This window comes from Microtus ochrogaster, chromosome 4, assembly GCF_000317375.1.
Source record: "Microtus ochrogaster isolate Prairie Vole_2 chromosome 4, MicOch1.0, whole genome shotgun sequence".
In the NCBI taxonomy this organism is placed as follows: domain Eukaryota; kingdom Metazoa; phylum Chordata; class Mammalia; order Rodentia; family Cricetidae; genus Microtus; species Microtus ochrogaster.
In genome coordinates, this window is record NC_022011.1 from 26,720,203 (window position 1) to 26,735,861 (window position 15,659).

A 15,659-nucleotide genomic window follows, 5' to 3' on the forward strand; every position below is an offset into this window, starting at 1 on the left:
TGTGTGTGTGTGTGTGTGTGTGTGTGTGTGTGTGTGTGTGTGTGTTGTACCACATGCCACATGAGTAATGGGTGCCCAAAAGAGGGCATCAGAGTCCTTGGAACTAGAGTTAAAGGTGCTTGTGAACGGCCATATGACTGCTAGGGACTGAACCTAGGCCTTTTGCAAGAACAGCTAGTTTTCTTAACTGCTGAGTCATCCTGCCAGGCCTGGGAAAAAGCTTTCTCATTTTAGAGGTTGCAGCCGTTAGCATCAAGAAAAAGACCCCAAACTGACTGACAAATAGAGAAAAGAAGAGAGAACGAGGAATTTGAAAACAGACTAAATCCAGAGAGAGGGTCCTTCAATGAGTTCCTTTTGGGCAGGGAAGACGGCTCAGTGGTCAATGCACTTTCCTCCAAGGCTGAATTTGAACCCTAGGACCCCCACAGTAGAGTGGGGACTGTGGCAATTGGCCCCTGGCCTTCACACGTATGTATGGTACATGTGCACAAACAAGTGAATAAAAATCCTTTTAAGATATATTCTTATGTCTGAGAAAGAGACATGCCGCTCTGGAGGAGCGCAGAGGATAGTACCATTGCACCATTGATAAAGCTGTACACTGCCTCTGAATCCACTCCATAATAGCCCAGCTCCATCATCACTATTATCCAAATGTCCCCTTGAGCTAGCACCTGTGATGTCACGCTTCACTGCCGAGTAGTGCCACTGTCCACAGTGGTAGCCAGCGTGGTCTCCTGACGTCCTTTCCATTCCAGCGACAAAAGCATCAGGCGATAAGTGAAAGGTGGGACCGCCTCTTCCCCGAAGTCACCCTGAGCCTTTAGAACAGGACGAGATGGTGCAGGCTTGCCGCGCAATATTGGAGAGCATGAAAGAAGATGTCTGCCCTGACCGGAAGCAATGACAAGGCATTTCCAAACTGTTCTCTAACTGCAGCTGGGGACAAGGGAGCAGAATGTGGGTGGCTGAGCTAGAGCAGACTCCATTCTGTTGAGGATGTAGAAAGCCTGAGGGTCCAGCGCAGAGCTCCTTGTGATTGTCATGGAGAGAACCCATGGCCAACACTCTGTACATATGCACTTGAATTTCGGTGGATCATTCTCCTAGGGGTGAGTGTGATGGTTGGACTAAAATGCCGACTTGTCACAAAGTAGGATGGCCAGGGAAGGGAGTCTCGATAGGGGGATTGTCCAGATCAGTGGGCCTATGGGCGTGTCTGTGCAATTATCCATTGGAAGGAGGTCTTGGTGTTTAACTGCGGATGGCGGCTCTGTTTGACGGGCTGGGTCCTGGAGCTGCACAGAGGGATGGAAACCAGCTGAGCGTTGTCTCCGCTCTTGACCATGGATGTAACATGACTATAGCTGCTTGAGTTCCTGCACTGACTTCCCCTCATTGAGGGATCAGAACCTGAACCCATGAGCCAAATAAAACCTTCCTCCCTTGTGCCGCTGCGGGTCATAGAAGTCAGGTGGCAGGGTTTATGAGAGGGCTGTCCTTTCAGGCCGGTTCCCTGCTCTGAACTCTGGCAGATGTGGAAAGCAGCCTTGCTGGAGTTTACCTTCTTGCACCTAGAACACAGGCTCGGATTAATTCAGCTGTCGAGGCAAGGGGCTCTGTGTGTATTAGGAAAACAAGCCCATTTGTAAAGCACTAGCGGATCCCTCCAGGTGCTGAGAAGTAGCTATTTAGCATGAATATTTCATCAACGCCAGAGTAGATTGAGGAAAATTCTTTCCATTATATCCTCATCACCGCTGCACGTGGTTCAATGGACTTCTGACTAAAGAATCTAAATATGCTTAAAACATTTTTCACCTCCAGTGGAACGAGCCGGGCTTGATTGGGTTGTTATTTTCCTGCTTCATGAAATATTTCAGAGGCAATTGTGTCCTGGATGTGTTGTTTGGCAAATTTTTATCCGAAGCCAGAGCCTTTGGATTATTTTTCAACCGGCAGCTCGGATGTGAGGAAGTCAGCTGTTTAGAAACAACATCTAGGGCCCGTTGCTGTGGTCCTTGCATTTTGAGTTGTAAGGCCAACTTTTAGCACATGGCGCTGGGCTTGGTGTAATAAGCGTCGGGGAACAGAGACTGTTTGAGCTGGGGTGAACTTCAGGGTTCACACCCCTACCCAGGTCGTGTAGAGGATTCTCCTGGTGACTGGGGAGCTGCTGCTGTGCTGGATAGGCCTGGCATCTCCTTCCCCACCCTCTTCAAACCAAACCTCAGGCTGCCCACTCTCTCTGCTTTCCCGCCCCCATCAATGCTGGCCTGCCTTTTCCTTCTGTCCCCCTGTCTTCTTTTGTTCAGCCCCAGGCCCCTCCCTTGCATCCCTTTTTCTGGAGAAAGAATCTTGAACTGATGTTCGAGACAAGAGTGGAGAGCGGAAACACAGATGGAGTTGGTCATGCAGAAGAGGTCAGGGTCCAGGAGGGACCGCGCCTGCTGGGGTCAGCAACACTATCAAGAACCACACCCCCGCCGGGCAGTGGTGGCGCACGCCTTTAATCCCAGCACTCGGGAGGCAGAGGCAGGCGGATCTCTGTGAGTTCGAGGCCAGCCTAGTCTAGAAAGAGCTAGTGCCAGGACAGGAACCAAAAGCTACAGAGAAACCCTGTCTCGAAAAAAAAAAAAAGAACCACACCCTCTGGGCCTTCCCTGCCTCGGTGGTGCTGGGGACTTCACCCTTGGTCATGCCTGCACTTACACAATGTTAGTGAGGGACAGGTCGTGTTTTTAAAGGATTCTTTTCTGAGTAGAAACTTCTAGAGTCACCACTCAAATCCCAGACACCCACCGAAAAACCCATAACTTCTTTGTGTCATTGACTGTTTTGGTGGCAGCAACTTCCTCTCCCTCCTAAATGTATATACCAAAGTCCAACATCACAGTCCTAGGACCCTGGAAATGTACCTCATCAGCCGCCATGTTGACTCACTTCTTAATATTGTGGTATATTTTATTACATGAAAATGAAAGGAATACAAGGAATTGAAGTAAATATTTCCTTCCACAATGAATACCATCTAAAAATAGATAAATTATCAATTTCCCAAGTAATGATCTAAGAATGCCTGGCCTAGACTAATGATACCAATGTGGCAACCAGGAAGGGTTCTTCTCGAACAGGTCTCTCAGGAAAAGGATCTCACTGGGGTCTCCCAGCTCCTGCCCAACTCTCACCACCTGATGACGTCACCCAGAGCAATAGCTCACGTGTCCAGCTAGCTAAAGTGTGGCAAAATATGTCATTTCCACAACGGTCACTTCTGGAAGGGGGTCACCAAACAAATATTTAAATGATTTCAGCAAGATATTGACCTGTCTAAAGTCACTGAAAATGCTCAGTTTCTGTTCTCTTGCTTAAATGGTGATTTATTCATTATATGTGGTACTAGGTTTCGTAAGGATATCATCACGTGAGTGTATGATGCTCTTTGTCCATGATTCTTTCACCCATATCCATCCCTGACACTCCCCTGCCCCCAGTTTCAGGGTGACAGTTATGTGACCAAAGTATCTTATCAAAGGCTTTCTTTACTGGAAATGTTGTTTGTGACATCACTAGCTATTGCTTTTAGAAAGCACATGCTCCTAGAAGCTCGGAGCAATGATGACCTCTACCCACTTACTCCTGTTGGGCACCAACAGCCCTTGACAATGGTGGCTGCCTCTGTCTCCAGTGGTTGCATGGCTTCATGCCATCCCAGGATCCCACCAGCCATCATCATTTTACCCAACTTGAAAGAAAATTCTATGTCCTCCTATGACAAGATAATTTCCTAACAAGCAAGGAGTTATGGAGGCACCAGGCTTCAAAGAACCCAGATAGACACAATCGCACCATTTTTGCTGACACACACGCATAACTGACAAAGGCAGAGGGAGAGCAAGGGCCCCTGGAAGGTGAAATAAAGGCATTTAGGAATGGGAGGAAGAAGGCTGCCTCGCCCAGTTTCTCTCTCCATTCGCTGCTAAGGTACCTTCAGAGTTGGCACACAGGCCTGTGAAGCAACTCTACATGCACGCTGACCCTCCCAGTCCTGTGTCTTTGCTCTGGCTTTTTACATCTGGGCTGGCACTACTGCGCCTACCCCCCTGCATCCGGGGAGCTGGGAGAGGTGAGAGGTGAACTGGTACTGCATCCCTAATGGCTGGTGTGCTGGGAAGAGCGGGCTAGCAGGAGCGGGCACAGGGCTGGGGTGGGGAGGCACCCAGAACAATGGCATCGCCCCCAGCAGGCTTGCCGACACAAGTGAGCCCTTCATCACAAACAATGGAAAGTTTGTTGCTGAGGACACAGGGTGCTTTGTCATCACTTTGGACACATTTACACGCACGCTGTCGTAATGAACGGAGGTCTCTGTGGCTCTATTACAGCTCTGAATCACCCAGCCCTTACATATGCATGGCGCCTTAAATCTCCGCACTGGGCTGTCCTACGCATTCACTCATGTGCGGCTCTTGAAGTTGTTGGTTTTCTTAACTGTAAATGAGATTTGCATGTATCCCATATTTTACATATGTCCCATTTTTCTGTTGTCCCCCAGTAAAGCAGCAGAATCTTTGGCCTCTTTGCTAGTTCTTTCCACTGTTATTCATAAATAGACACACACACACACACACACACACACACACACACACACACCACAGGGGAGGGAGGTGACAGAGAGAGAGGGAGAGAGAGAGAATCCAGTGTTCTGTCTTTGCCTGCCTGCAGAAACTACTGTCATCCTAGAAACCAACCGTCATTCTCATGCACACATTGGTGTGTGTTAGTGTATGCATGTTACACAAGTACACATGTGTGTGCATCTGCATGTGAAGGCCACAGAATAACCTTGAGTGTCGTCATCCTGAATGGTGTCCAGCTCCTCTGAGACGGAATCTCCCAGCCAGTGATTCTCAGCGATCCTCCTGTCTCACTCCCCAGTGACGAGATTCCAAGTGCACGACTCTTGCTCTAGCCTTATTTTAAAGTGTGGTCTGGAGATCAAATTGAAGTCTCTCTGTGCTTGCGAGGGAAATGCTTTTCCAGTTGAACCAATTTTGCAAGCGGGGCTGGAGAAATGGCTCAGAGGTTAAGAGCGCTTTTGCTCTTCCGCAGGACCTAGTCCACATAGCATCAGTCTCGCAGTTCCAAGAACACAGGGCAGTGGTATGAAAGGCATTTACACTGCTGCCTGCTCCGATTCCAGGATGCCTTCCATTGTACAGAACTGAATATATGCCTTGTTAAATAACAGCTCACATCTTCTCTTGGAAAACTAACTTATTGCAAAGAAAAAGGTTTTGATAGGTTTGCAACAGTTATTCTGGTCTATGAAGTGGCCTGATCTAGCTTCATTTTTTTCTCAGCTTAGAAACACCGTTTTGGTAAACCAACCACATTTTATGTAGACTCCTTAGTTTTTATTTTTATGTTCTTCTTCTGTGACAGTCATGTAATCTAGAATGGACACAACAGGGTGTTCTCTAGGAATATATTTGGTGACATTGGTTATTTTTCCTCGTTAGGCAAATGTAATTGGAGGTAATTCCTACATAGTCTGTCCAAACTTTCTCCATTGGCCAAAGAGAGATACGGATTTACTGGGAGGGTTTTGTAAATGTAAGGGCCGGCACACATTAAGTGCGCCCATGTTGGCCAATCCACACTTGCTGTATTGCTAGTCTAGCGTTCTGTGGAAGGGTTTGGGGTGTGCTCTCCCCACACTAGGCTCATGTTTAATCTTATCCTTGCTGCTCAACATTGGACTGGTTTGTACTTTTGCCTTTCGCGTGTCCTGCCTCAGTAAGGGTTCTTTTGGGTAGTTTTTTTCTTCCTTTGAGCTAAGCACCCAGGTGTATTCCGAAAATGGAATCATAGAGGGAGGGGTTGTGTATATTTGTGAGGCTCTTGATAACCAAATATTGCCTGACGGCTTTCCCCAAGACTGCTAGTCGATAGCCCAAGAAAAATCGACAGTGTGAATGTTTGTGGAGGTGTTCAAAAGCTTTAGCTGGTTTTTGTCTTGTTTGATTTTCCTATGTATGTTTTCTCTTAAAACTATAAAATTCAGGTTCACATGTACACACATACACACACACACATACACACATATACACAAATACATACACACACACACACTGTTATGGACCAGGGGCTAGTGATGCCATGAAGTTTTTATGTACCACATTGTCTTGATGGGAACTGACTATGGCATTGAAGTCTGAGGTATTCTTTCCTGATGATGCAGAAGATCATTTTAATTAGCATGTGGTATTTGATGAGATTGATTTACATATTAAAAGTGGTGCTCTGTTTTCAACTCATTTTTTCTCCGGCCCTTTAATTAGATCAAGGTCTAGCTTCCCTCTCCCCTCTCTTACCTCTCTGTAGGCAGGCAGCAGTTTCTAGCTTAAACTTAATAATGTTGTGGGTCTCTGTATGTTTATTTTTATGTTTCCTTCTTTTTATGTAATGTGACATTAGCCCTTGATGTAAAATAATGATTAAATTTCCTTTGTAGAATACAGCTCTTGAATTAAAAAGGTGTAACCCCTCAAATTGGAGCCAATGGGTTATTGAATTTTAAAAAAAAAGAAAGACATGAAGTTGGGGACTCAGGAGGTGAAGGAAGATCTGGGAGGAGTTGAGGGTGAACATGATTAAAATACATAGTAGAAATTCTCCAAGAATTAATTACAGTAATTTTTTTTAGATGTAAAACTTGTGGCAGTGCCTGCAGTAAGTGAAACAGGGACACTTTCTTGGAAAATGTATCCCCAAAGGCACTCCTGATCATGGAGTATGCAAACATCACCCATATCTTCATGAGGCCTGGAAGAGAATGTGAAAATGTTACTCCCTGTTCTTCACCCCTGACCCTCTAGCTGGGCATGCTTATGGCTGGAAATTGGTTGCTGACCAGATGACTCCTACCTGTTTGGCAGATTAAGATCAGTCCATACAGCATGAAGAGTGTACAAATCCAATGTGACATTTAGGTAGATAATTCAGAAGTTGGAATTAACTGGCTTAATAATTGTCATTGTGAATCATGGTGTCAACTTTTGTACAATTCCAACCATGCACTTGGTTGTTCTAAAGATATTTGATAGAATAAAATTGACAATGTCTAGACAGTTGTGTCCTTCACAACAAAGCAAAGAGCCCAGAATGGGCTGATACTTTCCCATCTGGGGGAGACCTTAGTCAGTTCATCTTGTTTTCTCTTTTAGGATATATTTAAATTTGCAAGGACATCTCCTGTCCCAAGACAAAAGAGGTCCATTGTGGTGTCTCCCATCTTGATCCCAGAGAACCAGAGACAGCCCTTCCCCAGAGATGTTGGCAAGGTAAGTTAAACAAAGGACAAATGGCACAGAGTGTTTCTATTAGGGGATGAGCATGCCCAAGACAAGCAGGCTGTGACCATTGTGATTAGCTGGAACTGGCCTCCATTACTGCATGGTAAGAGGTCAAAATGATCTCATCAAGACAGAAGTTCAGCAATCATTTTCACAATGAAGAAGAAAAAAGACTGTGAGAAAGTGGCAGCCATATATTATAACTGTGGGATCTACATAGTAGAAGATAATTTTGAAGTGATATTCTAAGAAGTCATTGGTTAACAGCCGGCTGCTTTGTCTTTTGTAGCTGATGTCCAGGGGACAGGTAGACAGCTGTGTGTTGAGATTTGTGGGTTCTTTTGTTTGTTTGGTTGTTTGGTTTTTTGAAGTCCTGTTTTTAAAATGTGTCAGTCCAAGTTCACTGCCGGGGCAGCTTCCCAGAAACAAAGCCAGATTACAGAAACTCAACCACGCTAACTAGATCTGAAGTACTGTTGCTTGAGCCTGAAGTGCAAAGTCACCAGGAGAAAATGGCCACTGTTAAATGGACCATAATATTGATGGTACATTGCATCAAAACAGGGAAAAAAAAAAGAAAGATAGATAGAAAGACAGAAAGAAAGAAATCAGCAAATTGAGTTTAATGATCTGACTATCTGTTTTGGTGATTCAGGACTCAGGTCACTTCCTATCTGTGAACTAGAGGGGCTCTCTGCTGAACTGGCAGAAGGGACTGGCTTTACCTGGATGAGGGGGAGTAAGAACTAAAATGAATATGTTGTTTCAGAGTAATTTACCTTAAGGAACAAAGCAGAGAGGCATCTTTGACCCACTGGGTGAGATGTATTGAGTCATCCATAATTGGTTGCTGTGAATGTTCTGTTTTTCAGAAATCTGAACCATTTTAAATCACTCTGATTATGTGTACCTCGTTATGAGTGACTCAATTCTCTTTCTCTGCCCTATTGGACCTCATCCAGAACAGTGGCCTCAAGTAAATTACATAGAACACACATCAGTACCTCCTGCCCCCACAGAAATGTCTATGCAGATATTCAGATTTGAATCTGTTACTATTCTTGCTGAATATGCAACTAGAACATGGCTGCTGGCTTATATGAGTGATCTCAATGCCAGGATCTATGGCTTTAGTAACTTATTCACCAGGTGGAAACAGAAAGCCTGTTTGATGCCACAGTCCCATCAAGATGGGGTAAATACAGCATAACTAGCAAAGAATCCAGCTTGTCCTCTAGGAGGGGAGTGGGCATGTATGCAGCTTAATAATAGGGAAATTTCTGCTTGCCAAGGGACTAATCCCCACATCTTTAATAAATTTGGAGACCAATGGTACTATGTTTTCATTACACTTATGAAACAGCAGAGTGGGGGTGCTTTAAAGAGAAAAGATTGTTTAACTCATGGCCATAGTTGTGAAGGACCCAGTGTTGGCATCAGGTGATGGCTCGGTGAGCTGAAGAAGCATGAGGAGCCATGGATGAAAAAGAGGCATCACACGTGTGCATACTGTCTAGTTTCTCTGCCTCTTTTTTTTTAAATATGTATCTATACATTCATACTTTCATGAGTATGGCTGTACTTTTGTGCATGTGTGGGGGGTGCATGTGCGCATATGGAGTCCAGAGAAGAACCTTGGCTTGTCCCACCAAGCACCATCTACTCTGTGTTTTTGAGACAAGGTCTCTCACTGGTCTAGACTCATTGGGTAGGCTAGGCTGGCTGGCCAGTGAGCCCCAGGGATCTGTTTGTCTCTGCCTCCCTGGGATTGCACCATACTGCCTTTCTTTTCAATCTGGGTTCTGTGGATTGAATTCAGGCCCTCATGATCACAAGGCAAGCACTTTACTGAGTGCAGATGGTGCAGTTCCTCCAACAGCTCCTCTTCTAATTCTGCCACCAGTGGTCTATTATGGGGGTTCTAGCCTAGGGACCTTACCTAATTTTAGTCACATGCCAAGGGTATGGCTTAAAACCCCATACTCAGATGGTGTCTACAGTCTTAGTGCCTTGCAATGACATTTACGTTCTAGTATGTGAAGCATTGGGGTGGTCACACACAAGCCCTGTCTAAATAGCAGTAGGACCTAAGCCTGTGCCCTTTTTAGGTACCCTAAAGGGAAGATAGGGTTTTCACCTGTTACCATACATCACAGTCCCCAAAGACACTTAACCCAGATACCAGGGCCACCCATTCCAGGCTGATGCACAGAACCATTTGTAGGTGTTATTTAAAAGACCCCAGTGAGGTGTGATGTATGGCCAGGGTGAGGGACGCAGGCATAGACCAGCTGAAACCAGCTTTTAGAATTTTACAGCAAGCTCTTGTATGCTTTCCAGCTACATCCCAGCACTCACATTTTAGTAAAAAAAAAAAAAAAACTCCTTTATTACATGCCAGATATCCATTGATGCGCTTGTCAATGCATCCTATATTTCAATACATGTCAAAACCAAACACTTCATTAAGAAACCCTTTGAAAAGAGAGCGCCTGTTCTAGATTGATTTCTGTGGCTGTAATAAAACCAGAAGCCATATGCGGAGGAAGGGGTGAAATTGGCTCACACTTCCATGCCACAGCCCACCATTGAGGGAAGCTAGGAGAGGCATTTGAAGCACAGACCACAAAGGAATGCTGCTTACTATCTTTCTGCCCCTGGCTTGTTCAGCCATTTCTTTTGCACGTAGCCCAATACCACCTGCCTAAGGATGACACCACTCTCATTGTGCTGGGTCCTCCTGTATCCATTAACAGTTGAGAAAATGCCCCCACGGAAGTGGCTGCAAGCCTATCTGATGGAGGCAATTCTTTATTCGAGGGTCCATCTTCTCAGGTGCATCAAATTGATTACTCAAGTCAGCCATCACGGTGTCCGTTGGCAAGAGCCTCCCATCCCACAGGAGAGGGCTCAGATTGGTGTGAGCAGCCCCTGCATGTATTAGACAAGAGGCAAGATGACATGAAGCTGGTCCCAGTTGCTAACTCACTGTGTGACTTGACCAGTTGCTTCATCTCTCAGAGTCTCATTCCCCTACTTGGCATGTTAGAAGAGGATCTCTGTGGAATTCTTGTCATAAGAAATTAATGTCATGAGAAGAAAGGGCTTAGTGGAGTGCCAGACAAACCATGAATAGGCACTAGCATTTTCTATGCATCTCTAATCCTAGAAGATCAAGGATCCTGTCTATTTCCACTGCCATTAAGTCCCCAGGTCTTCCCATGGTGCCTGAGAGCTGATACTCGATATATGCTGGCTGATACAAACTAGGTAGAATCGCAGGGACTTTTCCTCCTGGGCAGCAAGAGTACTTACTCACAAACGCCAAGGACATCGGGCCTCTGAGGAACACAAAAAAGTTAACTCAGGAACTGAGATGGGGAAAGATCAGGAAAACCTGCTAGCAAAGTGTTTATATCAGGCCAGTGATGGAGCAGAATCCATCAGTATCCTGAGTTTTCCCAGGGAACTCCACCATAGAGTTAACACTACATGTATAGCTGCTCTGGGTCATCTTGCTGGGCAAAGGCTCTCCTCCAAAGCTATTAGACTTTTTCATCCACACATCAAGCAGAACTCAAGGCAAACAAGGAGTGTTGAGGAACTCACTCCTCATCCTCCCTTTTGGGTAAGATGCTCCTGAGACTGTGATCCTCAGTTTCTGGGCTCTCCTCTATGGAATTATAATCTAGCCACACATACTGAGTATTGATACTTAGCTAGGAGTAGCCTTGCTGCCTTCTGAATAAAGTGACCACAATAGAAGACTTGTTTCAGGGTTCACTTGGGGGGAGGGGATCCAAAATGAACCAAGGATCTTCCTTAATAGCTACTAGTTTTGTTACTTTCTGTTGCTGGATAAAACACCATGATCAGAAGCAACTTCTAGAAGAGTTTATCTGGGCTTCCAGTTCCAGAGGAAGAAGAGTCCAGCATAGCAGGGAAGTGTGGCAGCAAGCAGTGAGCGAGCATTGGCCAGGGACAGGGAGCTGAGCGCTCAGGTCTTGCAACCCAAGCCTGAAGCAGTGAGAGAGGAGTAGAAGTGACTGGAGACTTCATCTCAAAGCCCAACCCTGGTGACGCTTCCTCCAGCAAGACCGCCCCTTCTAAACCTTCCCATTCAAACAAGCACACCACTGAATCTTTTCTTCAAATAAGAACACCCTAGACTGTGATCTGATATGTAATACTAAAGCCCTCTCTGGATGCACTAGCCCAGAGAGATTCAGAAGACAGTGACACGTGGAGGCCAGAGATCCTCCTTGGTCCATACCCAGTGGTCTCTCAAGGCCTCTGTATTCTCCCATCCCTCTGTAGAGAATAGCCTGACAGATGCAGGTAGAGCTGACAGAGGTAAGGTAGAAGACAGAAAGGAAAGAACGAGATCAAAGATTAAACCAAGCAGGCCAGGTCAGGAAAATAACTTCCTTCAGGGGCTACAAAGCAAAGGCAGACTTTTTGCAAGACTTTTTTGCTTTGCAGGAAGCACCCGGAAGTTTAGGAGATTTAGATATTAGTATTCCATCCCGAGTGGGAAAACTGTCACTTTGTAGAGGACCTAGATTGAGATTCTCTCCATGGTGAGCCAAGAGGGGTCCTTGACTGAAAAACAAAATTGCCTTTGGTGCAACTAAAGGGGCAATAAATATTGTTTCTGGGTAGCTTCACGCTCATTCATTCATTCATTCATTCATTCACTTACAGCCCAGGCGGGCCCCAACTGTCCTCTAATTGAAAGGAAAGAGGCTTGGGGAAATTGCCTAGAAAGAGATTGATGGATGATTGTGTGGGACTAAAGAGAACTATACCGTGTCAGTGCCATTTATTGTACCAATCTGGACTGTTTTAAGTGAGAAAGGTTTTGCTTACACTTATGTCCAGATAACCAGTGTAAATGGGGATGTTCTAGGTGGCCTAGCTAGTGGGTTGTGACTCTGGTACTGAAAGCTAGTGATAGCCACGGCTGTGGAGAACACACCTTAGCTCCTCCCTCGGAAAACCAGAATGTGCACCATTGTCTCCTGGAAAGCTTTTAGTTCTGCTGAAGGACAAAACCATCAAGAGAAAGGTGCTGAGGTGGATGAGCCCTGTGTGAAGGGTTTCCTCCTTTATCCCATGCCATGCAGGACTGTCGACCCATAGAAAGGTTACATAGGAATGCCCAAGGCTGTAGGCTCAGTGTGACTGATGCATAACTCACCTGCCCACCAAATAGTTATGAGATTGCAATTTGCCAGATTACTAGGACATGGGTAGTCCAGAGACCCCTTTCTCCTCCTAAGAGTACATCCTGGATAGCCATGACCCTCTATTACACTTGCTCGTTGAATCAGCTGGTTGGGAGCACGCAGGTAGAATGCACCTACATGCTTTGGGAAGACAATAGGAAGACACCAGGCCATCAGGAAATGCATCTTCCTCCTTGTTTTGGGCTCTTCCCTGTGAAACCTGCCCTAGAAACCCTCTCATTTCTGAGAAAAGAGAAAAACATCCCGCAGTCCTAAGCACGCTTCCTCCCTTGAATTCTCCACAGAAAGAAGGAGCTGGGGTCGTGTGTGAGTATAACATGTGGTATACTCAACATGTACTGTCTCCCCCTCCAAAATGTGACTTTTCCAGAATTTGCCCCATAAATAATTTCTCAAGTTCACCAACTTCTGCTGATAAATATTTTACTGCATCTTTAGAGGTTTTTGAGTTCTTAGGCCCAATTGATTGAGAGCAGGGGACTTTAAATCTGCATGGCAGCATGGAGGTCTTTGCAAGATGTATTTTATTCTGTTTTATATTGAGTTTGAAAGACAAGGCATTTATGAAATGCTTATTAGGGATTCCACTTTCATCGCGGACCCTTTCCATCAAAGCCAATGGAAGTGCATTTTACTGAAAATCCTTTTTTACACTCCCATAAATTAGTAGAATGGACATTGGGAAGGACATCTGTAACCCAAGAAGGAGGAAATATGTCATTGAGCCGTGTGTTCTCCATACGAGGATCAGCATAGATCATTAGACCAAAGCGTGGAAACTGCCCAGAGGGGACTCTGCTTTGACTGTGTCATGAGCATGACTCACACGTGAGTGGAATTTACCATAGTCCCGCGTGTCTCACGCAGGTCTGGACATACGGTTTATCAGCCCTTTCCCCATATCCACGTGCTCACTGTGCTCTTACGTACCCACTTAACACACGTATGTAGGAGTCAGGAGTCTGTGGGCTCTGGGACTGAATATGTCTTGCTCCATTTAGCAGTTCCTAGATCTTTGTCTTTCTTTGAGAACCCATGGGTTCTAAGCAGTATTCTCAAGAGCTGAACCACAAGTAAAGTCTAAATTTCCAGCCCCATGCTCTCTTCTCTCCTTAAATAACTTGTTCAATCCTATTGTCTGATTTATTGTACATAGTGAACCATCAGTCCTCTATCCTTTAACGCTCTTGTTCCATACCCTTTATCCCACACAAGAACTCTTCGCAGAATTTTGCAACTATCTATCTGTTCATCTGTCTATCCACTATCTATATACCCATCAATCTATCTGTTCATCTGTCTGTCTATCTATCTATCTATCTATCTATCTATCTATCTATCTATCTATCTATCTATCTTTAATACATCATCTATCACCTATAACCTATCTATCCATCGATCTATTCATCCATCTATTTTTTAATTTACCAACCATCTATCCATTCATCCATCATCTGTCTATCTTCTATCCACCATCTGTCTATTGTTTATTTATATATATATATATATATATATATATATATATATATCTGTCTGTCTATTTTTCTATCTATCTACCTACCTACCTACCTACATATCTGCCTGCCTAACTCCCCAGTGTTAGGCAATGAGTAGTTTTATTCAATGGCTCAAACTTACCACCAGCTAGAGAATAGTAAGGAATTAGACATCAGAAGCTCTAAGATGCCCAGAGGCTCATTGCTCAAAATTTCTCCTTGAAATGAGCCTTAGGGATTATTTCTTCATTCACCTTCTACGCATGCCTCTCCTATTTGCATGTCTTTGAACTCTTCCCTCTGTGCAGACACATTCCCCTCACCCTCACCTCCTGTTACTATGTCTAGGGTTCTACGGTCCATTGGAATAAGACAACATCACTGAATACTCTATGCCTGTATTGCCCAAGTTGGTAGCTGCAAACCATAGGTGACCAGCCATCACTAGAGATACAGCTCGTACAACTGAAGAAATGAAATTTTGGAGATTAATTTTATTTAAAGCATATGTATATGTGTTTGTCTGTGTGGGGGTATGTGCAAGTGAGTACAGGCGCCTTCAGAGACCAGAAGAGAAAATCAAATCCCCTGGAGCTGGAGTTATAGGCAGTGAGGCCACCCAGTATGCATACCAGAAGCAAGTGTTCTTAACTACTCAACCATCTAACCACCAGACCACATGTGTTTTATAATAAAATACCAAAATTGAAAATGCTCTTAATGTAAAATTCACACTGATTTTCAAAAGTGTCCATATGTGCTTTCGTTTATGTGTACACGTGCACACACATGCACACACATGCACACACACACGGCACATGTGTATACATGCATGCATGCACCTGCACAAAGAATGAAGAATAACATTAATAATCTTGATATTTAATTACACCAGAACAAAATATTTTTGATTGGTGGGTCTCATTAATATATGAGTTGTGTATTTGCACTTGTTTTAAATGTGGCTTCCAGATAAAATCCTGTTCTTCCCGTGGCCCTCGTTCTGGAGTAGAGCTGATCTCTCTGTCATATCCAGCACGGTTCTCTTGTGCAGTTTTCACTTGCTCTCATGTATACTTTGTGGGTTCTCTGTGGTGACATTTAGCACATTTTGAGCAATGGTTTAATTCCTTCTGCTCTTCCCTTACAGTCCTACTAGGTGCGACCTATCAGATGTGGGGTCCAGGCAGACCACATAGCCCACAGTAGGCCTCTGGATATACTTGGCCTTAAATTTGCCATAGCTATGGCTGAGTAGGTGAGCATTTGGTAGTTGCTGGTTAATGAAAGTGATCAGAGCCTACTCTGTTGTGAGAATGGAATTAACAGACCATTATATGATCGGTCTGGATATTGTCAACAAATTTTAATTTTCTACAGTGGCAACGAGGCCACTAGCTAAATTGATTGGCAGTCAGCCATTATGTTGGGTAATATCAGTACTCTTAGCAGATTACAGTAGATTTTAATTTTTGATGGGCTCTCTGTGGTGGGTGAGTGTGTGTGTGTGTGTGTGTGTGTGTGTGTGTGTGTGTGTGTGTGTGTGTGTGTGT

The 15,659-nt window shown here is 44.7% G+C and overlaps 1 protein-coding gene across 1 annotated transcript in view; it reads left to right on the forward strand.

The window, feature by feature from the left end:
* The window catches only part of Cdh13 (cadherin 13), a 952,185-nt gene that overhangs the window by 442,417 nt on the left and 494,109 nt on the right, over positions 1 to 15,659 (forward strand). Inside the window, exon 4 of the mRNA XM_005345742.2 lies at positions 7,233 to 7,349. Within this exon, the coding sequence (XP_005345799.1) occupies positions 7,233 to 7,349 (117 nt within the window). The remainder of the gene's footprint in view (positions 1 to 7,232; positions 7,350 to 15,659) is intronic.